The 25,518-nt window shown below is 42.0% G+C and overlaps 1 protein-coding gene across 1 annotated transcript in view; it reads left to right on the top strand.

The window, feature by feature from the left end:
• The window catches only part of NKD1 (NKD inhibitor of WNT signaling pathway 1), a 94,560-nt gene that overhangs the window by 42,426 nt on the left and 26,616 nt on the right, over positions 1-25,518 (top strand). The window contains exons 4-5 of the mRNA XM_066583958.1: positions 12,786-12,843; positions 23,671-23,774. Of these exons, the coding sequence (XP_066440055.1) occupies positions 12,786-12,843; positions 23,671-23,774 (162 nt within the window). The remainder of the gene's footprint in view (positions 1-12,785; positions 12,844-23,670; positions 23,775-25,518) is intronic.

Genomic DNA, 25,518 nt, shown 5'->3' with positions numbered 1-25,518 from the left:
AGGAAACGCAGGACATGCAGTGACTTTTTTCAATCTCAGACCATTGGTCCGACAGAGTAATTGCTCATGTGTATTAAAAAAATTGATAGTAATGTGTCCCTTTTTATGCACGATATCTGAGCATATCGCAATCGGCCATATATCATACGTGAAAATCGTCCGTGTGAAGGTACCCTTACACATCCGTGTACAGGGCTAGTGTTGAGTGAACCATACCCGCAGAATCCTGTTTCAGATAGAACTTTGCTTAAAGCTCAGTTCAGGTTCAGGCCAAACTAAAGTTTTAGCAAAGTTCAACTAGAAACTGGGGTCTACTGGTTCAGTTCACTCAACAGTATTTAAGACCTTTTAAGGGTACATTATGAGTTGTGATGATGAACAAATTGATGGTGTCTACTTGGACTTATTAATGCCTTTTGTACACTCAACATGTCACATTGTGTCAAAGACAGTAGAGAGAAGAATTGCTCTCCACTTCTCCCTTTGTCTAGTGCAGGAGAAAGAATAGAGAAGTTATCAAAGCAGCCTCTCTGTTCCATAAGATGATAAGCTTCTAGAAGTGCTCCTTCCGAATCAATAACTTGGAGGCACTGTACCTTACCCAGCTACCATCTACTGGGCCTGGGCTGCAGGCCCCAAGTTGGGTACCATACAGTTATGAAGAGTATCTGATCAGCATGTAGAAATGTTCCTCGTAATGAAGCAATAAGAGAATTGTGAAATGTTGAGCTCTCTTTAATGTTTTAGCTGTTTAGTAACAATAAAGCTTTGGTAAAATTTAGTAACAGTCAGTTGGAGATTTTCTGCCAGTGATCAGTGGACTGCCTCTAGTTTAGAGACAAGAATCCTGGACTACTCCCCAACCAAGGCTTGCAATTATCTGGTGGTTGGGTATGAGTTCATCTGTGTCTCTGATTAAAGCTGGCCATGCAAATTAGATAGAAGTAAGTTGATGGTTGAATAACAATTGAACAAACAATTGTCTGGTTTCGCAGATGCAGTCATACACATTCTAGTCCATGTTGGCCGTCACAGTCCTTCAAACTGGCTATACATGTTCGTTGACATCAGCCGATGGATGAAGGATTTTTCTGGGAACGCTCTTTCAATGAAGTATTGCTCATGCGCGAAAGCTCTTTCATTCGAGTCAAAAAATTCAAGAGCAGCCAAACTCTGTCCAGACAATGACTGTATGCCATCACTTAGATGATTATTCATTGTAAATATCACCCAATGAAAGATCATTTTAATTGAAGTCATCCATTTCTATCAACTTCAGTCTGATGTGTAAGGGTACCATTAGATTTACCAATGGCTCAGATGATTGTGACCTGTTGCCCACTGTGAACACTAAGAAACCTGATATTTTCCATCATCAGTCATTCTTCTTCATAAATATAAAGTTTGGTTTTGATACCTCATGCATACCGAATTTTGAGTTTACCAAGACAAGCTCACAGGGCAGTGTGGTAGCCCATTCAGACAACCGCTATGTATGGGAACGTGCAGTGTGCATGCTTACAAAATAAAGCATTAAAAGATGCCTAATAAAATCAATGGGGTCTATGTTTGCCAAGATCTGAGAGCAGCACTCGACAAGGCTCTCAGCTATAGCTAACACAAGTACCTATGGACGGAAAACCCAGTGTAATAGCTCAACATGGCTTAATCAGTCCATAATAGGTTGGGTACTAAAAGTCTTATCGGTGAGTGCCCCACTGCTGGAAGGGCTCCTGTGTCCCCTTAACCCCTGCAGTTAGAAGCAGCTTGAATGGAGAGGCAGTCTGCACAATGCCGCTCCATGTAGTTCAATAAGACTGTCATAAATAGACAAGTACAAATGTTTGGCTATCTCTGTAAGTCCCATAGAGTTGCTTGGGGTGCATGTTCAGCTTCTGTTCCATGTAAGCTCCTACTCATAGCGGTGAAGGAGGGACACGGAACCACTGGAACCTGCACTGATCCCGAGAACAGACTCCCACCAATCAAAGTTTTATTACCAATCCTGTGGATTGGTGCTAAAAGTTGACTCTGGGACAACCCTTTTAAGCTTGTTGCACGTTGGGTGTTGTTTTACTGATACATATGTTGGGTAAGTAGAGCTTTGCACAGGCCGATAGTCACCTGAGTAATCGGTCAAAAGAGCAATTATGGGTGACTGTTGACCTGTGTAGACATGTGACCCAACAGTGCAAGTGAGCGAGTATTACTTATGTTGGAGTTGCTTGGTTAGTTCACCTAAAAACCAAGTGGCTATTAACCTGTGTAAGCAGGCAGTCGTTAAGTTACAGTACGGGCCTCATTCATGGCTCATTATCACACTTAAACAAAACAAATGGACCTTATATGTCCACTTTTATGTACTCCCAATCATTTCTCAAAAATACTCATTCCATTTAACCCATAAACCAATTTTCATGTTTACAGCGCCCTGCAATTAACGGCACTTCAAAACAAATAATAATAACGCCAACTAATAAGGGGAACTCCTTCTGAACAAAGGTACAGACAGACATAGTTATCTCGCTGTCATCTTGGAATGTGCGCAGACAAGCTGCTCCGTCTCTACAGCCACTTGTATTCTACCCCAGCTGAATGAGTGTACTGAACAGATTTGTGTTAAGACTTCCTATGGTGAATAAAGGCAATCCTGTTACAAATAAAATCCCTAGGAGTCACTTCATTTGGCTGAAAGGGAAAAAAAAACAAAAGCAGGCATTCTGTGCAAACCCATTGAAGTGTTATGTTATGAGTTCCCATTGAATTATTTTCACAATCACTTGAGAGTTTAAAGGGTCTGTGGTCCCTTTAATGTTTATTTTAATGGTTAAGGTTGTGCAGATTAACGAGAGATTTCACACCTGACTTTTTAATGCGATTGCTACAGATGGTTGAAAAGACATCAATCCGAGGCAGATGATCTGTGTTTAAGAATTTAATTAGTTACAGATTATTAATTGGTAACTAAACACAGAATACTTTAATCTGTAATATTGTTTCTTTTTAGCAGAAAGAACACATTTTAATATTCAACTCCATTCAAATACATGGAAATGCTTTTTAGTCGCAGGCCTTTCTGTTAAAAATTCTGCTGCATGTGAATATATCCTTATATCCAGAGGTCCCAATGCAAAACCTGTGACAGGGCCCCCAACTATAATGCTTATTATAGGGCCCCCAACTATAATGCTTTGTTAATAGCACTGGGCTCCCTATATGGAGAAGAGAGACCTTATGGGCCCCCTAAGGCTCCTGGGCCCGGGTGCAACCGCATCCCCTATAGTTCCACCCCTACATCTCATATGCAAAGAAGCTTTCTCCGTTAGACAGACTTTTTGGTGTACTTACATGGAGCATTTTTCATATGTTCACACAGCACTGTTGTAGGACTTTTCTTTCACAACATAAAGGCTACCATAAATGGCTTCTGAATTATGATGAGGGGAATTTGACTTCAAAGCAGCATTATAGGGGTTCTCCAGGACTTTTACAGTTGATGGCCTATTCTAAGGTTGGTCATCAGTAGTTGATCAGCGGAATCCCACACTATTCAGCTGTTCATCTGGCCTGCTATCAATGTGAACAGCACTGGAAGTGGATAGTGCTGTCCATACTGCAGTGGCCTGGTTTGGTACTGCAGGCACAGCTCCCATTAAATTCAATGGCCATTATGCCTATAGAACCAAATTGAGCTACTGTAATGTTGACAGCACTATCTGCTTTCAATGCTGTTAACATTGACGACAAGCCCATCGATCTGCTTGATTGGTGGGTATCCCAAACGACAGACCCCACTGATCACCTATTGACGACCTATCCTCAACAATAAAATCTGAGACAACCCATTTAAGCTGCTTTTACATGCAGTGTTTCTCCTCTGCAAAATGCAGGCAGAGAAATGCTGATTGTGGCCGGCACTTGTACTTGCCAATTCAAAGAACATTGAGTATATTCCTGGCTACAATCAGTAAAGCTCTACCTATGTTTAGCATTGGAGAAGTCTGCTCTGTATAATAGCAGTCTTGGAGGCACAGACTTCTTTAGTAGAATTGCTTCGAAGTATATGAAGGAATTGCTCATGATGAAACTCCATAAATGTGCCTGTCCTCATATAGGTAATGTGCCACTGGACAGAGAACTTTGCAGCAAGACCACATGTTGTGATTTCTCAATTTGTCAGCTTGGCAATGCAGTTTTTGCTGGTGGGCTCATACAGGTGAAAGACACCAAAGTTTGGAGGGGTACTGTTTCTTGTGGAGACCACCAAGGAGTAGGTAGATTTAAAGGTCATACAATGCATCATGGAAATGAATGTATGCAAATGGGGGATGGAAAAATTCCTCTGTAGCACCATATATAAGTCATTGCCTTTTAACAGACCTTCCAACACGCAAACCAGGGAGCATTGTGCGTTGCACAGCCCATAAGTCTCTTTTCTTTCTATGCCTTCTTGGTGGTCTCCACAAAGAGAAACAGTATCCCTCCCCATCGTAGTCTGCACTGATGAGGGGGTAAGAACCTTGAAACACATATCTGTAGATGGGTATCCTATGGAGAAGATTTTGGTTTAGCTTATATCCAGGGGCATAGGTAAAGGCTCATGGGCCCAGTGAAAAAGTTTATCTTGGGGCCCTCCAGCTTCTCTTAACCCATTAATGCAGAGGCGTAACTTGAAACTCCTGGGCCCCAATGCAAAACCTGTAACAGGGCCCCAACTATAATGCTTCATTCATAGTACTGGGCTCCCTATATGGAGAAGAGACGCCTTAAGGGCCCAGGTGCAACCGCATCCCCTATAGTTACGCCCGTGCTTTAATCCTTTATCATATTTCAAGACCCATTAGAGGGTCGAACATTGACTTGGAAGGAAGCTTCCTTTCAATAAATGCTGCTACAGAGGCGTTTTTTCATTGACCATTTGCAAAAACTTTGAAAGCATATATACTGTATCACCAGTACTAGCTGGGCAACCAGCAACCACTAACAATGTAGTCTTGCTGTGCAGTTTTCAGCCCTGTGCACACTACGGGTGCATGTACAGGTAGCCTACTTTATAAAGTACCTCCATGTTGAAGACTTTATTTAGTTGAATGTGTATGAGGCTATGATCACATCTGCATCAATGGCTCCAATCAGAGCCCCCAACCTCTGACACCAAAATCTAGCATGCTACACTGTTCTGTCTGGTAATCCATGGTTCATAAGAGAAACCCAACAGACTCCATTCTAGTCAATGAGGTCCATTGAGCACCATTCATTTCCACCATGTGATGTATCCATTGCCTGCTGTCATTCATTTTTCCTACCCTGTAATGAAACAGAAAAAACACAGAAAGACTAAACATTATACACCATCCTACCTAAAGTAATTGGACACCTGAGCAAGAGTCAAGAGCAGTATTCATTTACATATGTTAATGCTCAGTGGAGCCTCCTTTGGCCCTTCTGACATCGGATACTTTCCATGGCATACTTTCTACTAACGTCTGATACACTTCAGCTGGTATTTCCCTCCATCTAGTGAATTCTCTCAAAGAAGATGGATGCTGCTTATATTTCTGGACCTGATGTTCATCCCAAATATGTCCAGTAGGGTTCAGGTCGGGACAAGTCCAATCATGGAACATCAATATCCTCAAACCAACATAAGACAGCGTTGGATTTGTGACTAGGTTCATTGTCTTGTTGGAAGCATTGTGACATTGTGAGCAGAACATTATTGTCTACAATGCCAACGTACACCTCCATGTTCATGCTTCTTGCCACTACAACCAACAGACCAAGATCATACTACGTAAAACATCCCCAGACTATAATGGAACTCCCACAGTACTTTAATATTGACACAACACACTCAGGCACAAGGCATTCCCCGGGATCCGCCACACCCAGGTGCATCTAGAGTATACTTCTGTCAGGGAAATTTCTGCATACAGCACCAATCAGGCCCACCCCAATGCCCCGCTGCCGGATGTCTGGTATAGTTCCTCACACGGGGACATAACTGCGCACTTTATTACAGATTACATGGGATCTTATACCCTTTGGTCTCATCACTAGGAATGGGTGATGGGCTCATTGGCTCAAATTCACCGCATAACCATATATGTAAAGTCCGGATTTCCGGCTGAGGCACTGATAGTCATATACGTAGTTAAACAGTCGTTATCTTGATACGGCGCCTCTGAGAAAACAGCCAAACACGCGGCCTTCGTGTTCGGTTCTTCCTTGCGGTGTTTAAGATACATTTTGTCTTTGCCTTGCAAGGCCTTTGGAATATCTGATGTAAGGCGACAGATTAAGTTTTTCTCATTTTAGAATTGAATAGAACTTGCATACAGGTATAAAAGCATAAAAAACATATGGCAATATATACATATACCCTCACACTTCCATTACTCAACTGTCCAATGACCACACTCCCCGCACCATTGTAGACGGGCCGATGCATTGTACTTTATAATGGATGGCTTGTGTGCAGCGGCATAACCCGGTTCCTGCATGCAGTTACCACAAACTATAGCTGATATTTCCAATGATCTGTATTTTATGTAGCATGGTTTAGAACTTGTGCGATATGCTTATAAGACCCGATCTATTCTACTGACAGAGGTGTTTCCAAATACTTTTGGCAGGACTATGTATGAACAGAGCCTAACATTCTGGTTTCCTTATGGATTTCACCTATATCAATACAATATATTGTAATATAAAGTTTTACACTTTACAAAAAAAATCTATTTGAAGTTCTTACTACGGTTTTGCTTCCACTGGTTGCGGCATCTGCTGACTTTCAACATCCCTCCCCCTACACCTCCTTCTAAACCAATTAAGAAATTCTTTTCGAGTCAGGAAGTAAGTTATGAGTTTGGACTTCAAGACTGAGCAGCAGAGCAGGGGGAGCGCAGAAAACAGACGAGTCTCCCTGGTATCAGAAGAGATAAAAACATACAGAAAGAATGTAAAGAATGTTAATTCCTGGTAAAATGTACATTGATGTAGTATGGAGCAGGCGGGACAGCAGACTAGACGGAGGAACGATTTGGAGCAGTCCTTTATCGAAGCCTAAAGGGGTTAAAAGAAGGCGTAAAGGATTTTTACAATAACTTGACATGGTAATAGAAACCAGGTTTATGCTATGCCGCATATGAGGGTAAGAAATCCATGTGCCCAGGATTAATTTTCTCTTGTTTGAAAGAGCCTATTTAGTGAATATTTCCTGCAAACTTTAGTCTACACAGGGGAATTTAGTCTTGATTCTGAACTAGTTTGCGGTTGTGCCATAGAAACGGTAATATTAGATGTGGTACTATTAGGGTTTCTGCACTACAAATAAGTTCTGTCCAACATAATTCATGAGTGTCTGTTGTCGGGATGAATATCATATGTAGACCTCAATGTGTACATATTCTTAAATGCTGAGGGTTTGATAGACTCAGAAGATACCTGCGGTGCCATGGAGCGCTGGCAGAAGAGAAGGACGCAAGCACAACTCAATGTGGGAATTGAAGACGCCAGTAGATCGGAGGCACTGGGTAAAATACAGCAACGCTACTGCGTAAGGCCGGCTTCTCATGGGTGTATTTGCACGCGCAATACACAGAGAATAGAGCCCTTTGATTTCAATGTGTCGTTCACATTTCCGGATTTTGCGCACGCATTTCAGTCGCGCAAACAAAAGTGCTCTATTTTTTTTTTTGTATTTGTGCATTAAAGGTTTCCATAGAAGTCAAAGGCGAGTGTGCAATCTGGAACACATTAACCCTTTCCAATCCACTGTCTGACGTCTTTTGATTGAAGGCTGTACGGCTCTGATGTCAGAAGATGTCCGGCAGGGTATTCTTACTGTATATTACTGGCAGCTTTGTTGTCGGGGGGCCTCTCCAGCGTGTCCAATACCGCAATCCTGTCTCTTGCCAGCAGATGGTGCCATTGTATGATAGCAGAAAGAAAAAGCCCCCTAGGAAACCCTGAATCCAAAATTGGATTGCAAATGGTTAAGACTAATTAGCAATTTTGGTGCGCCTTTGTTTGCCGTGCACAAATGTACAAGGCCTACGGGTGAAAAAATGAAAATAAAATACACCGATGTGTGTGCAAGAGAAGCATAGTTTGTTCTGCAAAAACTCTATGCCCATATACATACACCCATATGAAGGAGGCCATGGGGTCCGTTTACACCAAACGACGTCCGAGTTCGCTCGTGCAGCCTGTTTATACATTGTTGGTTCGTTCAAACTAGAAATAGTTCAGTCGTTCACATTCACCGTATAAGCCAATGAGAAGGACTTAATGAACGGTATATAAACCAAACAATGAGTGAACGAGCCAACGATGATTTTCATGCGTGCAAAAGGGCCTAAAGGCACTACATGCTGATGACTGGCCAGCACTGCTCATGTCGGCAGCACTGGTTAATCAAAGCAGGTGGAGGCTGCAGTGACATCATAGTGAATGAAGCAGTGGCCAAGCATGCAAGGTTGGTGCTCCATTCATTTCAAAGGGGTTGGCAGAAATACCTAAGCACTTACTGTTCGGCTATCTCTGCATTCCCGGGGAAAATAAATGGAGCGGCAGAGCATATGTGCGATGAGTGCTCCATTCCTTCTCCTCCTCACTGCAGGGGGGTGTAGTAAGCCCATAAGGAGCACAGGGGACAAGGAACCCGCATTCTCAAAATCGGTGGGGGTTCAACGGTAAGACCACTGCTGATCAGCGAGTTATGCCCTATCCTCGTGATGGCACATAACTTGTAATTCAGATACAGCCCCTACTCCTTCGACTACTGGTGTAAAGCTCTTCATAAATTTGAACCCAAAATGTGTGTACTACACTGTGAAATCTGTATGTTCTATATAAATACCTGGTAATGCACCAAAAATTGCACAAATCCAAAATTACGGTTCATATCATTGACTTTGCTAAACGTTTCCTGTATATGTAATTTATATTTTAGCGCACATTGTAACTGGACTTCTGGACTTTTTAAACAATATGATTTTTGTACTCCGAATTCATGTCCTCAGTGGCTGTAGAAGCCGCGCTCGGAGAGCATATTCCGAGATTGTAGCGCCTTACACTAGATGGATTCCAACAGGTGTAACCGGGCAGCTCTTCTGTAAGATGAGCACCATTCCTGGAAAATCAGCATTGACTTTCGAAATCTCCTTAGTCACGGCCTCAAGTTATTCCAAACTGTTTATAGACTATTATTACCTGTTGTGTAGGCAGACATATATCCCCATTCATTTTAATGGATATCAATGATATAATATGCTCTTAAATACATACATATAAAATGCAGGCATGCTTTCTGCTTAATATATAATCTAATTTGATTAGCAAAAATATTTCTCAGTACCCAGCTGTCAAATTTCATCAGCCAAGTGGTATTACAGATGCTGCATCCCAACCAATTGCATATGGCTTGCTTTGAAACGGCAGTGTAATTTGTATATAGTTTGTTAAATGACAAAAATGTTACAAGCGTGACATTTCATTTTTGCCTTGCTGGTATGAAAAATCGTTCTGAGTATCTGACGGAACTAATCATCATAGATATGCCGCCATTTCCAAACATAACTTTGATGGTATTGGCAAATGTTAGTTGAGTAATGTTCCCATTTACAGCTACAGTTAACGATTAAAGGGGTGGTGCCAAGATACAGCTGATTTTGCCAGGCTAAGCCACAGCCAGCCTGACAGCGGGTTCTGCTGGGGGAATGTATTATATGATGGTCATTCACATGAATGACCATCCTTTAATAATAGGACAGCAGAAGGTCCACCAGGACATAAGTCACTCTTACTGAATGACTGAGCTTTACGGAACACGGAGGGCACCCCATTCTATGACATTCATATGCCCTTAAAGGGCATAGGGGATGCCTTCTTGGCGCAACCTCTTTAATGACGATTGGTGTGAACTTTTAATTTAGATGTTATTGGCTACTTTTACACGCAGTGGATAAAAATCTGCATTTCTGCCCCCAAATCCCCAATAAAATACGCATATGATTATGTTGTGGAAACGGACACCAAATGCCCAGGGGACAAATCTGCACGTAAATGATTCGAATTTCCCGTGGGTTTCAACCTTTGCTCTTTAAACATTGAGATCAGCTGTTAATATCCACATCATAAATGGACATGCTGCAGATTTAGAATCCGCTGCGTATTTCAAATACTGTTCCGCAAATGGTCAAGATTTTTCTATATCCCATCTGCATAGCTTGTAGCATAAATGCTGCAGAAATTCCGAAACATATACCGCCTATTTGAAGATACCTTTAAAGGGCCTTTAATAAAAATGTCAATTACATAGATGCAATGAGAAAAAAACAGTTGCTGTGTATTTTATCAGCCCCTCGGTGACAAACATATACTTCCTCCACTAATTTTTCTTGTGCCTGCTCACCGTTAGGCCGACTGAGAAAATCGCATGGGTTCTATGCATTGCGCAACGCACAGAACTCCTACAATGTACTAACCCATTATTTCTAATGGGTGAGTTTACATGGGTGATTTTCATATGATTCCTGCTCTAGAATAGGACTTGCAATATAAGATGACTGGCACATCGCACCGCACACGGATGGGTTGTCCATTTGTCCTACAGTGCGAGTTGCGTCTGTGCTTCACGGCCATAACTTGCTATTGCCCGTGTAAATCCAACGTTACTAAGAAGCAACTGATAGAACTTTATGTAGCAAATCTTAGAAACTCTTTAAAGACCCACCAGTCTCTTGAATGATGGTCTTTCAGGATGGCATCCATGAATTTAAGGGGAATTTTACAGAACATGGCTGAGCGTAAACCCCCTTAATTGTGCGGAACACCCTTGGGTGACTTATGATCTGGCGGTGTTACGTAAGTGCTGCGCTGAGTTATGCTGTCATTACAGAACTATTTAGGAATTGTGTCTTTAATTTTATGGCTCTAAGCTTGGATTTGTAGAAGAAGATGCCATTCATTCTGCGGTTAGCATATCTGGCACTGTGATCGGCTGGTGCGGAAGTATACAGAACATTCATGCAGACTGTGTAGAAGGCCGATAATATTTTACTGGACTTTTGAGGAAACCTATTTGAAAATATATTAATATATCCATGTCTGTTCTTAAGGGGGGGGGGGGGGGTCAATTGTAAAAATGACTACTTGTCCAATGTAGTCGGCTTGTGTGATCGGAGATGGCGCGTGGTCCTACACTTTTAATCTGCTTGAGCTAGCCAAATACACACAGGGATATATATCACTTTAAAAGAAGGATTAGATGGCACATCAGAAATGAATTCAATATATGTAGGGGCACGTCACTGTGGCTGTGATGTGAAAAGCAAACATACGCTAAACAGCATGCTACCAGTGCCAAGAGTTATGCAAACATCGAATATATGAAACTACAACTGTATTTACTGTGTATAGAAATTTGAGGCTCTTAACTCACATTGTTATCAAATTTTACATATGGAGGTTTGACTCGTTTCATTCTGGATGTGAACTCCTCCCATTTGTCTAAGACTGATTTTGATTGGAAACTTGGATTCTACATACCCTTATTCAATAGGCAACTAGGCTCAAAGAGAGATGTCTATTCATGTAGGGTCCCAACCAAGAAGGCCGTCTTGACTTTGCAGTTGGGTTCTCACAATTTGATCAAAATGTGCCCAAAAAAAGTTATAATTAACCCCTTGCAATCCAATTTTGGATTCAGGGTTTCCTGGGTTTTTTTCTCTATCTGCCATTATACAATGGTGCCACCTGCTGGCTAGAGCCAGTACTGCGGTATTGGACATGCTGGAGAAGCCCCCGACAACAGAGTGGCCAGTAATATACATTAAGAATACTCTGCGAGACATCTTCTGACATCGGAAGCTGTACAGCCTTCAATCAGAATGTCTTTAGACGTCAGACAGTGGATTGGAAAGGGTTAATACACATAGTAAATATAGCAGTAATGCATTTCTGAATTCATATATTCAGTGTTTGCATAGCTCTTGGCATCTGTAGTGTGCTGTTACACTTTATGTACATACATAGAATGTTTTAATCCTGTTGCTGTTCATATGCTACAAATGTACCTTTAAAGGGCTTGTACCAGAATTACAAGTTATTCTCTACCTGAAGGATAGGGGATAACTTGTTGATTGATGGAGTTTCACCAATGTGAGAATGGAGGTCTCATGTCCCCGTCATCCTCATTATGGGCTCACTGCACCCCCCACAGTGAGGAGGAGACTGAATGGAGCATTGGTCACGTAAGCACGCTTACGCTCCATTCACTTTCAATAGGACTGCCCCAGGCGCTTGGGCATTTCTGTCAGCCCCATTGAAATGAAGAAGTGACAGCAGGACATGCTCGGCCAGCGAGCCATTCATGTTGACAGTACTGCAGGTGGAAAAGCTGATGGGGACCTCTATTCTTGAGATCGGTGGCGTCCCAGCAGTCCAACCTCCACCGATCATAAAGTTATTCCTTATCCTGTGGATAGGGGATAACTTGTAATTCTGGTTCAACTGCTTTAAGGGTACTTTCACACATGTTAGGCACAAAACAGCACCGAAATCTGTATGTCTTACATGCGAATTCTGAAGCAGATTTGCCACAGAATTTCCAGGATTTCATCCTTTGCATATTTACAGCAAATCTGATGCCGATTTGTCCATGTGAAAGGACAAACCTTTTAACATCATTTTAAAATTGTCAGATCCTGTTATTCTTCATGTTTTTAATGTATTTCATGATTGGTTGAGTATACTTACTAATTCATTTCCTATTTTGGCAGGATCCATCAGGGGAGATCTGTAAAGAGAGTATCGGTGATGAACATTTTCGTCTTGAAGGTAGGAACATCAAATAACCTTAAATTCATCCTCAGTGTTTATGTTCAAAAGTTGCTGCGGATTTTGGTGCAGATCTGCAGCCGATTTCAGCCCTTCAGCTGGAATTCATTTAAAAGGGTGTCATCTGTTGCAGATCTGCTCCACAATCTGTGACAAATCAACGGCGCATGAACGCACCCTAAATTAATTTTTTTAGTCTTGTGTCCACGCATTCACTATACAAGGAAAAGTTGTGCAAAAGTTTACTTAAGGTACCTGTGCTGGGCACAGGAGCACCTGACGGCTGTCCCAGTGACTATCGCTAGGCTATGGTCCCATCCACCCAGAGGCTCCATTCAGAGCCTCCAGTGCACATCTGGCATTGATCCTGGACATAATAGGCCGGCATGCTAATACTTCATCCAGGAAAATTATGGGGTCATGCCAGAAGCCAGACGGACCCCATTCAGCGTCATTTGGGATTGACATATGCCATATTTGGCACTTCCGGTTTCTCTGTTTGACTCCTAGGACGGAGAGGAATAATAGAAAAACTTAGCACTGGTATGAACGGAGCCCTAGGTTAAATTTACGTGAGCGTTTTATCGCGGCTATTTTGCTACTATAAAACATCAGCCGATGTTTGATGCCAAATTCGTGACAAATCTGCATCTCATTACTTTCTATGGAAATCCGTGCTGTATTTTGCACTGTGCGTTTTTCCGAATGTGCATGGAGGAAAAAAGAAGTGATGTCATTTTTGGATGTGGATTCCACGTCTCATCCCTGCAGATTCCATATCAGGAATTCCGCACACGAATTTGACCATTGAGAAGGTCTTACTCTGCAGGCGGATCCATATGTGTATATGTGCATACCTGCAGCAGAAATCCATGGCTCAAGGCTTCTTAGCACGGCTGTATATTTAGCCGCTACAGTGCGTAGCTGCACATGAATGTTTTGTTTTTTTTTAAATCTCAGAGTTATCAAACTCCGCTCTATAGCACGTAAGTTTTTTTTGTTTTTTTTTTTAAAAAGCGAAAGGATGGGTCCTGCCCTATCTTTCTCGCGTGTAGTATTATCTACGTGCAAGGAAGATATGGCAAGTCATATCTTTTCTCGCTCGTAGTATTAACAGGTGAGAGATGCTCTAGTGATAATGAAACTATTGAAATGAGTGGTTTCATTTGTCCCATTTTGCGGCTGTGATTATCATGGCGACATAATGGCACTAAATCACGCCCATCTGCTTAAGCCCTTAGCAGAGGATTTCTGCCATAATTATTAGAGGCTCTAAATTCTGCATTGGATTGTAATTACAGATGAGCGAGTGTACTCGCTAAGGCAAATTACTCGAGCGAGTATTGCCATTTTTGAGTACCTGCCCGCTCGTCTCAAAAGATTCAAGGGCCAGCGGGGGTGAGCGGTGAGTTGCGGGAGTGAGCAGGGGGGAGAGAGAGATTATGTGCTGAAAAAATGGGAGCAATTCTTCACATTGCCTCTATGGCCATTCTTTGAGTCTACATAAATTAGTATATAGGCCCGATTCGTTCTTATGTTTCATGCCGACTCAACGTCTTCTCAGTTTTGAGTTTTTACGTACCTGCTTTTCATTAGTGCGCGCTCAGCCGCAAAGTGTAATGAGCTGTCTGTATAAACTCTGTTCGGAGACTTTCTCTTGCAGAGTTTCTTCCTTCTGGAGGACGGCTATTTTGCATATAATCCTTATTGAAATGCTAACACAATCCAGTACAAGCCTGCGCTTTGAAACTTTGCCTTTTCTTTTTACAAAGACCCACATGCTCCGCAAATGTTATTTTTTGCTATCTAAACTATGTGTGATGTAAGTTTAATGAAGAAAAAAATAAAGTACAAAGGCTGTTTGTAGACAAAGAAGACATCAGTGTAGTGCGATGCAGTGGAGAGCTCATTCCTCTATAATTGGCAGATGCCTGCCTATCTTCAGGGGAATCGGTTATGGCAACGTATTAATGTGCAGCCCTTACTCGGGAGGCCTTGTTCCTACTCTGATCCTAAGTTGTAAACCTCCAGACCAGACCCCGTAATGTATAGACAAATGGCTGACATCTGATATGTCTGACACGAGATGTTTTACAGCCAGGCAGAGGGAATTCAGAATCTCCAGGTAATGGACTGGGAGTGAAGACACCTCATTAATAAAGTCCGCTTTCTAGTTGTGACTGATCCTGTTAAGTGCAGAATAGATTTTAGGAATTTTCAGTAGTGCAGGGGGTCGTTGTTTAATAGAAAGTGCTTTCTGCTGTTTTAGGGGCAGACATACTATATGTGCATAGGGCACAGCCCGCTGTTACCATAAAACAAGCTAGCAGCTTCCTCCTGTTTATTAGGGTGTATGCAAGCAATGAACTCGCAATTACTGGTTTATTGTTATGGTACTTTTACACTTACGCACCTGACAGTTGTCCCCATGATTAACGCTCCTGTGCTTTCACACAGGAGTGATGATTGCTCACTGAATTGAGGCAGAGCGGGCAGGAGATTTCTTCTGGATACACACCTTCATTCAGAGTAAACAGGCAGTCCATAGATGAATGACTGCCTATTTACATAAGACAATAGTTGCTTAATTTTTAGGTGAACTGAAAATCCAACTTTTTTCACTTACTTGCTCTGTCAGGTCCCGTGTTTACAAGGAGAGATAGTTACTTGGTCAACTATCAGCCTATATAAAAGTACCCTAAAAGGAGGCAAGACTGTGATGAGCTAAGGGAGAGTAAGGGGCCCATATAATGTCCTTATGCAGGACTCTCTTTTGTCTGCGCATCATTTAATTTATTTTACCTTTTATTCTTAGGATAAGTCATAAATATCAGATAGGTGGAGGTCCGGTTCACTGCACTCCCGCCAATCAGCTGTTTCAAGCTGTGAAACATATGCCTTGCAGTTGGACCCCCTATAAAATGATGTGTGGATCCACGCTTGAAGGGGTTTTTCTGGTACGAAATAAGTGAACTGAACACTGGGACCTCTACTAATTCCAAGAGGAGGGGTCAGGACTATCCACTATTGAATGTAGTGTCGCCACTCCATCCATTTCAATGACAGTGCCAGAGATCACCACGTTCAAATGCATTGACAATCTCCGACGCTGTCATTGAAGTGAATGGAGTAGCGGTGAGCCTGAAAAACCTCCACACCATTCACTTGTCGACTAACTGGATGCCCATTCTTGGAATCAGTGGGGGTCCCTGAAGTTAGACCTGTATATTATTTCTGTAGATGTTAACCCTTTCCAATCCATTGTCTGACATCTAAAGACATTCTGATTGAAGGCTGTACAGCTCTGATGTCAGAAGACGTCCGGCAGGGTATTCTTACTGTATATTACTGGCCGCTCTGTTGTCGGGGAGCCTCTCCAGCATGTCCCATACCGCAGTACTGGCAGAAAGAGAAAGCCCCCTAGGAAACCCTGAGTCCAAAATTGGATTGCAAAGGGTTAATGGATCCATCTGACTCTATTTTGTTATGTATGTGTTAATTGTAGTTTGCTCACACATAGTGTATTATTAGTACTGATCAGATTTTACATCGACCAAGATGCTTTTGTGTCCAAATATCAATATATACTTAGACTCCATATAATGCAGACTAGTTTGTACTGTTAAAGTATAAGCCGCGGGTATGGCAGAGCACTGGGTTATCACAGATGAAAGACAAAGCCTTGGCAATTGCAGAAAACAGGCTTAACTACATGGGCAATTTGGCCACAGGGAACGGCATAGCATCCTTTGAACAATGATATAAAGGCTGATATGGCCAAACTGGTGCGGGGGTAAACTAGCAGCAACTGTAATCCTTTGAAACAGTTCTTCACAAACCGGGTACAAGTAGCTACTCAATGCACAACTTCCACACTGCACTCTGGATCTCTCATAGCTCCTCCCATGTAGACGGCTGTCTCAGGTCTAGCGCCCCCGGAGCCCAGCCCCAGTTTTTCACATTGCACTGCGTCATACCCTCTGGATACACTTGCTCTCAATGCACATGCCCAACTAACCCTATGGTAGGAAAAGGACACTTTCCATATCTGTCTCAGCATAAGTGAGGCAAGCAATGCTCATGCATCCAAGTGTACTAATGTCCAGATATTTTTCAGTACCCGCCCCCTGGAATCATGACAGATACGCTGTATCTTCCCACCCCCAGATCTAGCAGGATCTACCTATATTGGATGCCTTATAGTAAAAACAATGTTAGCATAAAACATAATAAAACTCCTGTGGGGAGCCCCTCCATATGAACATCTGACAGATCATAGAGGCGATAACAGCCGATGGCTCGGTGTTGTAATTCTTGCTCATTAGGATGTAGACCACACACAGACCATGACAACAGCAGAAGTTTTATCATGTTACACATAATTGGGCACATCACTTTGCCAACCCTCTTAATGAGTACTAGCCAACATATCTATGTAATCAGGTTTCACCCCTGGAACAATACACTGTGACCTTATGCCACCTACAGATATTTGCTTTATCTAAGGTTTCATCATTTTAACATTTTCAACATCTGCGTTCTACTCTAAAGGACCATTTACATGGGACCATTACTGCTCAAAATGAGTTCAAACAAATGAAAATGAGCGATAATCGTCTCCTGTAAATGCAAAAAAAATTGTTTACTATTCGCTCACTTTTCGTTATCGCTGACTTTTAGTCAGCATTAAAAAAACGCTGGATTGGGGGCTTCTCGCTGCATGTAAACGCTACCCGATTCACATAGAAGGTGAAGCGGTGAGCGAGAAGCCCGCGATCCAGAGGTGTTCTCCGCCTGTCTAAACGTGAGCGCTAATGCCCATAGCGGTAATGTCAGCACTCATGCAGTCACTTGGCTGTCGTCCCACTTAAATTGGACTTTGTACATAATTGTGATTGGTGGATGAGACAATTGTTGGAAGAAAGGGCTTATTCACATGAGCATATATTGGCCACATTTTCACGGCTGGACGATATTTGAGACCATCTGATGCATTGGATTTCAGATGGTTGATTTTCCGGTGCGTAAAAACCGCCGGCCCAAAAAGATAGCGCGTACGGTGGACCTATCTTTTCGGCTGGAATGCACTGGCCGGTTCCATAGACTCCTATGGGAGCTGCCGGGAAAGGAAGATGGGAGGGAGTTTAGCAGCATCTCTGCCACATAATATGCAAATAAATGCAGAAAACATACCAAGTGTGAATTCGGCTGAAGGGCTCATGCATTAAAACTCTGCTCAACCTCAGAGTTATACAGAGTTGTAATTCTGTACCCATAGAAATGCCTATAGCTTCACATACAACTTCAATATCTGAATGACAGCCACTTCCCTGACTCCTCCATATACGTGAACGCTTGGTTTTACCGCCCATTCACGTGTTTTAGTGAAGAATGCCAAAGCCAGGCAGCTTTGCTTATTTCCAAGGAGGACAAAGGGATCCGGCATTGAAATTCAACATGCCCAAGCCTTCTTGGACATAATTTTCCGAAAAAGTCGAGAGGTTCCCCTACACATGTGAGTCATCCTGTCCTGCCAAAATCGGTGGGCTTGGGCGATTATACTCTAACATTTTTGGGGGGCTTCACTCTTCGTCCATATGCCTCCAATTTCTTGAGGTGTCATACAGAATTTTTCTTCGAACCACCCCATAATACAGTGCTACATGGAGTGTCTATGGTTCTGAAGAGCCGCCATATGGCCTCCAGCTCTGCCATGTGTGCACGAGGCAAGACAGTGTAAGAAATGAAGACCATAAAGCTGTAATAACCATCTATGTAGGTCTCTGACAGACCCGGGCTCCCAGTACATATCCTATTCTGCATAAATCCATGGTACTCTGCTATGTAATTATATTCTTATCCCTGTCAAAATGATTTCATCCTCTTGGGTAATGACTTCAGCCTAATGAATGTAAACAAAACACTGATAATCACTATTGTGGAAAGGAATTCACCAAGTGTTCATACCCCTGTGCATGCTCCGAACGTCTGCTGCACGCAGAGGCTGAAATGCAGATACTCTGGGTATGTATAACAGTTTATAGAGGCGCACAATTAACACTTACCCATGAGAACAATGGTTTGTTTAAAATTAAAGTAAATGGACAGACTTACAAATCGTTCTGTGATTCGTACTGCTTTTATGTCCTCACAAGAGTACTTTGAATGTCTTATTACAGAAGGTCTAAACTGTTAGTAGCTTACAAAGATACAGTGAATTCGCATTTAAGGGCATTGAAAGACATGCAATGAATGTCCCAAATACTGAGATAAGGCAACATTGATCAAAGCATTTATTTGCATATATTACATTTACCATGTACACCTATTAAAACCATATAAACTCTATTGGAGCCTCTCTTAAAGGGAACATGTCTGCTCGAACATGCTGTCCAAGTGACAGGCAGCAGGTTGTAGAGTAGGATGGGTGGCGAAGATTGATATGCAGTTTTATGAAAAAAGATTTAGTATAAGTTATATTTTATTCACTTATATCCCCGCTCATACTAAGCTTAGCGGTCCAGTGGGCGGTCCTATCAGTGATTCACAGCCATCCCTGTATACAAACACATACACAGACAGCTGTCAATCACTTGTAGGACCGCCCACTGGACCGCTAGGCTCAGCCTGAGCAGAGATTTAAGTGAATAAGATACAAGTTATACTGAACCTTTACTCACAAAACTGTCATGTCTTGTTGGCGATGTCGACAAATAGATTTTGACATTGAGTGCAGGCATAAGCTGATGGGCGTGTAAAGCACTAGGGTGGCTAGACATGCAATACTACACAAGGGACAGTGAAATAAATGGAAACAAGCACTGGGTTTTTACTTGCATTGGCCCTGACTGATCCTGACAACAGAGTGAAGCACTCGCCCTGAAAAGGACGACCCTGTGGCTGGAACATAACTAGAGTCAGTCTGTTCAGCTCCTCCTGCTGAATACCATGCTATCTGCAGAATAGACTGCATTTTCAATGTGACAGGCTCCCTTTAATGAAACATTTCAAATCAGATAGTGTTTTGTGCCAGACATGATACTTTGATAGTTCAGATGTTGCCTTCTGTTTTTTAGGTAATCAATAAATTGTTAAGATCATTGGCATACCTACCATAGAGGCAGCCCATGTGACATCTGCAAGACCCTGCAGAGAAGAAGCCTGACACCTCCGTGTCAATGTCAGTCATGGTGTTACCATAATAATGGCAGCCACAGTACTCACAGCCAAAATGCCCACATGGTGCTATGTTTATAACTCCATACACATTTCCAGGATGTTACATTTGAGAAGACAAACTAAAACAACCCACTATATTAGATGTAGATCGTACATACCTGCCAATTTTGACAGGATCAGCCAACCATCAATTGTGCATGGGGGTATTTCAATTTTCTCCTATTGTCAAGGGAGATAAGGATTGGGCGGTTGGATGTCAACATGCCCAAATCCTTTTGTTCTATGTAAGATAAGCCACTGCCAGAGCTGTGTGTCAGTTGTTTTCTCCCCTTTCTACCAAGAACGCGCTCAGCATGTGTATGAGGGATCGGGAGAGATATTGGTCATCCGAATGAGCATTCAGCCAACAGATATGTCCTATTTGGCCAGTTTAATAAATATAATAGATTACATCTGGTAGATTTCAGGGCACTGTTAGCCATCTGGTATGCTTGAAAAGGCTTGTATATGTATGTATATGCATATCTGTGTGCATACAAGTACTGTATATGCATGTGGCTCTTAGCTATTGGACACAGAACCCAATTTCTGATGATGATTAGACAAGAGTGTCTTTTCCTAATTTTGTTATTGGGTATGAGGATAATCGCTTAATACGCCTGTTTATGCTCTTAATTTATTTTTGTAAGACCTACAGTGGAAATAGATAAGATTTTGCAATACTATTTAAAGGAAATGGAAGTGGGACTTGGGGAAAGTCTTTTCAAGGATCTGAACTTTTTATATAGGTGAATATTGTTTTCTTGTTATTATTCGTCACTTTTTATGTTATTTTGTATTCTACTTACAGGACACAAAATACAACTAAAATCCATATACCGTATCAGTATTATAATTGAAGTGAAAAGTGTTTGACTGTTCCATCCCTAAGTATTAGATTTGTCTTTGTTTCAAGTTAGCATGTAATTCGCATTAAAATATGCAGCGTTTGTGGATTCCACTGTTCCTCTAAAATTTTCACATCCTCACTGATCAAAAGCGAATCTTGCTGCTATTTGTACATAGAATCCAGTCTAAAGCTGATAAGATCCCACATCTTTTTATAGTTGGTGAAGGAGAGAGCGCTTTGATGTTTTCAGGGAGGGATAGAGGGGGGTAAGATTTTCCATACGGGTGTTTGGCTAACACAACAAACACTGTTTAAAAATGTAACTTTGCTTAATTAATTAGCGATTCTGTTTAATACCCCTCTGATCTCCGTCCAACAAGGTATTTTGAGCCTTGAGAAAAAGAACTTCAAAGTGCTGTTTAAGATGGTCTGAACAGGGGTGTTAACCTATTCATTGCTGGAAAAGTGCCAGCATCTTTACCAGACAAACAATTAACTTGTAACGTCTTTGGGGCACTGGTTCATTGCACTTAATAAAAGGTAGGACGTAGCAAAATTCTTTTGGTTGAAAGCAAGGGTATACTGTATACACATAATATTACCACTCATACTCTTGTAGCTAAAGGTCCTATTACATCAATAGATTAAGCGCTGATGACAAGCTCTGATCTACGATCGCACAGGCCGATGTTAGGGAATGAAAGAAAGTTCATAGGGTTGTTAGCCCCCACAGAATTTCATTATTGTTGGCAGCCCCCCACCCCCACCCCCCATCCACGCATTCACATGAGGTGATGTGCTGCTGGCAACAATAATTTTTTGTGCCACATAAACGATGCAATCGCCCAACAAACTCGTTGGGTGCTGCTCGTTTGTTGGCTGAATGGCGGCAGCTGGCTGTCAGGAATGTTGTTGCCAGATCATTGGGCTGTGGTAAAGGTCTGTGAGGGCCTTTTACACGGTTGGATAAAGCCATGTAAAGGTACCACCAATCACCCGTGGAATAAGCAAACTCTTGTTTCTTGGGTGATCACAACTTTTACACGTCACATAAAATTATTGTCCGTAGTGCATCCCCCCATGTGAATTGGGTATGTGCCGTCAACAATGATGGAAGTTTATGAGGACTTGATGATCATGTCAACAATTCTTCGTACTTTAAAGGGGTTTTCCCACTCCAAAACTTTTTTGGCCCCAGCAGACTCCTTCCCAGCATTAACAAGCCCCTAAAGATGTTTTAGCTCCTTTATTTTGTGTCCACATTTCATTCTTGAGCATTGCTGCCGCCTTGTTGTAGTCCAGGACGTGGCACAGTGTCACTTCCAGTTTTGCCCATGGGGTCAGTACACCTCAGCAGTAGCACTGTCTTCCATGCCAGCACTACTTCCACTCTTAGCAAGTATCCATACCAGTGCTTTGTCTTGCCCACTACTCCCAAAGCGTACTGTGCATTTCCCGCCAGATAATGACCGCTACATCACTAGTAACGTTGCCTGGCCAGACGTACTATGTCCTATATGTATGCGACATTGGCAGAACCACTTAAAAAGCCCTGGAGGGGGGAGAGAGTGGGGGTGTCACATGACTACATGCTGGATCTCCATCAGCAAGATCAGCAAGCAAGACACATTGTGAAATGTGTGCCAGTACTACAAAAGTCAGATTGTGTTTGTTTTAAACCAGGACAATCCCTTTAATGGACTTTGAGATTGCCAGAATGAAGGACCTTAACTGTTAATAAATCAATAAATGATTATTAGCATTTTTATTTAAGTATATTTCTCAGCAGATGATGAAAAATTTGGGTTCTGGTAGAGTTAGGACTGATTTGCCATTACCAAAATCTTAGCGGTTTGATGAGCAAATAGTTTTTTTGCCTAACTACTTGAAGCTCTCTTAAGAATTATCCTGAGTAGTGTTAGGAATTGCTTAGTCATCTCGGTTATATTTTTCTCTGCTAGATATTACAAAATTAAGTAGTTGGGGTAATTATCTGTCTAGATTTTGGAGAAGATGATGCCACTATTACAGGATCTATAGAAGAGAGGCAGAAAGAATCCCCAGGATCTTTGTCACGGGACTCAAGACCTCAGGCCACTTAGGGTCTTTCTACATGAGACGACTGTCCCATCGATTATTGCTACTGTGCTTTCACACGGGAGTGATAATCGTTCACTGATTGGTGGTGGAACGCCCTGGAGAGGGCTTCCATTCACCCACCTCCACTGATAGATGAACGACTGCCTGTTGACCCGAGCCGATTGCCATTTGATTTTATTACTCCTGCATAAAATGAATGACGAATGATACACAAATTTGTTCATCTTTTAGTCGTTAGCAGTGTTTATACTGAGTATTTGTCATTCAGTTTCACATGATTCAGTGATAAAATGAACATTAGTTCTTCCTTTTAAAACAGCCCTAAGGCTTTGGTATTTGTAACGTTGATTACACATGAGTGAACACTTCATAATCCATTTTAGTCAATGAGACCCGTCCAACACCGGTCGTTTCCTTCCAGGCGGATCCAACTTACCATTTTCCATGATAGGACAAATAAACGAAAAATCAAATACTGGTGAATCTAGCCTGAATTTAGTGTTCTGCTGGCATTACAAAACGGTTATTTATTGACAATCTAATGTGTATGGGATCGTTACCCGATGGGAAGGTTGACATGTTGGATTTTCCATTCTATGCTTTGGCAAATTACATTTTTTATATCATTGTCACAACTTCTTTTTTTTTATGTTTTATAGTTGCTCTCCCTCCCGAGAAAGGTGATGGTCTTTTCACCTGTGAAGAAAAGAAGCCAGGAGACAAAGACTCAGATGGACGGGCAAAAAAACAACTGAAATTTGAAGTATGTTCTTCTTTTCACATCATCACTTGCAATAAGATTTTTTAGATTCTTTGTTTTAAAGACCCCTTTCCTTTCATACTGACAGGTTATTATCTCATTTACATTCCTGCACAAAAGGGAGATTTTCAAGGGATTACATGATATATCCTTAAATATGGCTGCAAGATGAATATCAACCAGAGCAAAGAACAGTTCATGCTCTTGAGAACACGATGAGACCATATGCTGCATGGTCGGTTATTCATTTAAATGGGCACCAAGTAATATCACAAGTTCTTATGAAAGGACTAAACCCATAAAAGCCACGCCCGTCCATATGCCCCATTAGGGCATATGAAAGCCATATGCCTGCTCAGATACAGTACTTTCTATATGAGCGAGAATGAAGAGTTGTTCAACTCGGAATGGTTGCAGTGTACTGCTATTATGCATTTCCCCTATACCTGGAAAATGCAAAAAGCTAAACCTACAGCAATCAGCTGATCATTTAATTGCCTTTTTTTTTAATGGATTGTCTCTGTTACACAACCCCTTTTAATTTCCGCAAATTGTTATTGCCCTCTTCAAAATGAATAGCATTGTTACATGTTAGAAACACAAAACGGAGAATCAAAGGAATCTTGACTCTGACTTTGCAGATACGGAAAGACCCTACCTGTAAGTGGGGCAATCGCCATGTTGAGGGCTACCCTATGTCAGGAGCCTGGATGACCCTGGCTCTCCCTAGATAGCAACAGGGAATGTGGCAACAGTTAAGGCCCATTTAGACACAATGATCATTGCTCAAAAGGCGTCTATTGAGCGATAATTGTTGCATCTAAACGCGCAGCCATTGTGCACTATTTGTGCTCTTTATTCATCGCTGATTTCTAGCAAGCTAGAAATCACTGATGACTCTTATCAGTGCCGCATGGTGATTTTCTCAGCAGGAAGCGCTAATAGCTGCCAGCGGGATACAAGCTAAATGAATACTCTCAGCTGGACACCAGCTGAGAGCTCCGAGAACAATGCAACTGTTTGCATATACAAAACAGCTGCTGTTCTCGGAGCTATGGCGGTGGTATCTCGCTCCACCTGCATTAACTTTTAAGTAGCTGATAAGCTACTTTCAGTTGTGCAAAGATGATCACTCAAACTGTAGCTTGAGCGAATTTTGAGCGATCATCGTTCAATGTAAATGGGCCTTTAGATGTTAAGCAAATATAATAACCACAATTATCTAGGAGAAAAGATAAGGTAATACAAATACCCCAGATAGAACAGCAGACTTAGCTTTAACTTGAGACCCAGATCAGACACAACTTCAGACTGAGAGTCTAGCACTAAGGCGGACAGAAATCAATCTGACAGGGAGTTGCAGACCAGACCAAATCTTAAACCTTTGCAATCCAATTTTGGATTCAGGGTTTCCTAGGGGTTTTTCTCTTTCTGCCATTATACAATCGCGCCACCTGCTGGCTAGAGCCAGTACTACGGTATTGGACATGCTGGAGAGGCCCCCGACAACAGAGTAGCCAGTAATATACAGTAAAAATACCCTGCCGGACGTCTTCCGACATCGGAGCTGTACAGCCTTTAATCAGTATGTCTTTAGACGTCAGACAGTGGATTGGAAAGGGTAAAATAATTGGATCAGACAGGGATTCAGACCAGACCAAGTGAATAACCGGTGCCCTCTATGAGGGGGACTTGGAACAAATATTCACAAGCTAATACTGATTGGTTGGCTGGTCTGTTTCATGTC

Source organism: Eleutherodactylus coqui, chromosome 11, assembly GCF_035609145.1.
Source record: "Eleutherodactylus coqui strain aEleCoq1 chromosome 11, aEleCoq1.hap1, whole genome shotgun sequence".
NCBI classification, from domain to species: domain Eukaryota; kingdom Metazoa; phylum Chordata; class Amphibia; order Anura; family Eleutherodactylidae; genus Eleutherodactylus; species Eleutherodactylus coqui.
Note: the sequence above shows the minus strand (reverse complement) of the source record. Positions and strands in the feature narration are given on the sequence as shown.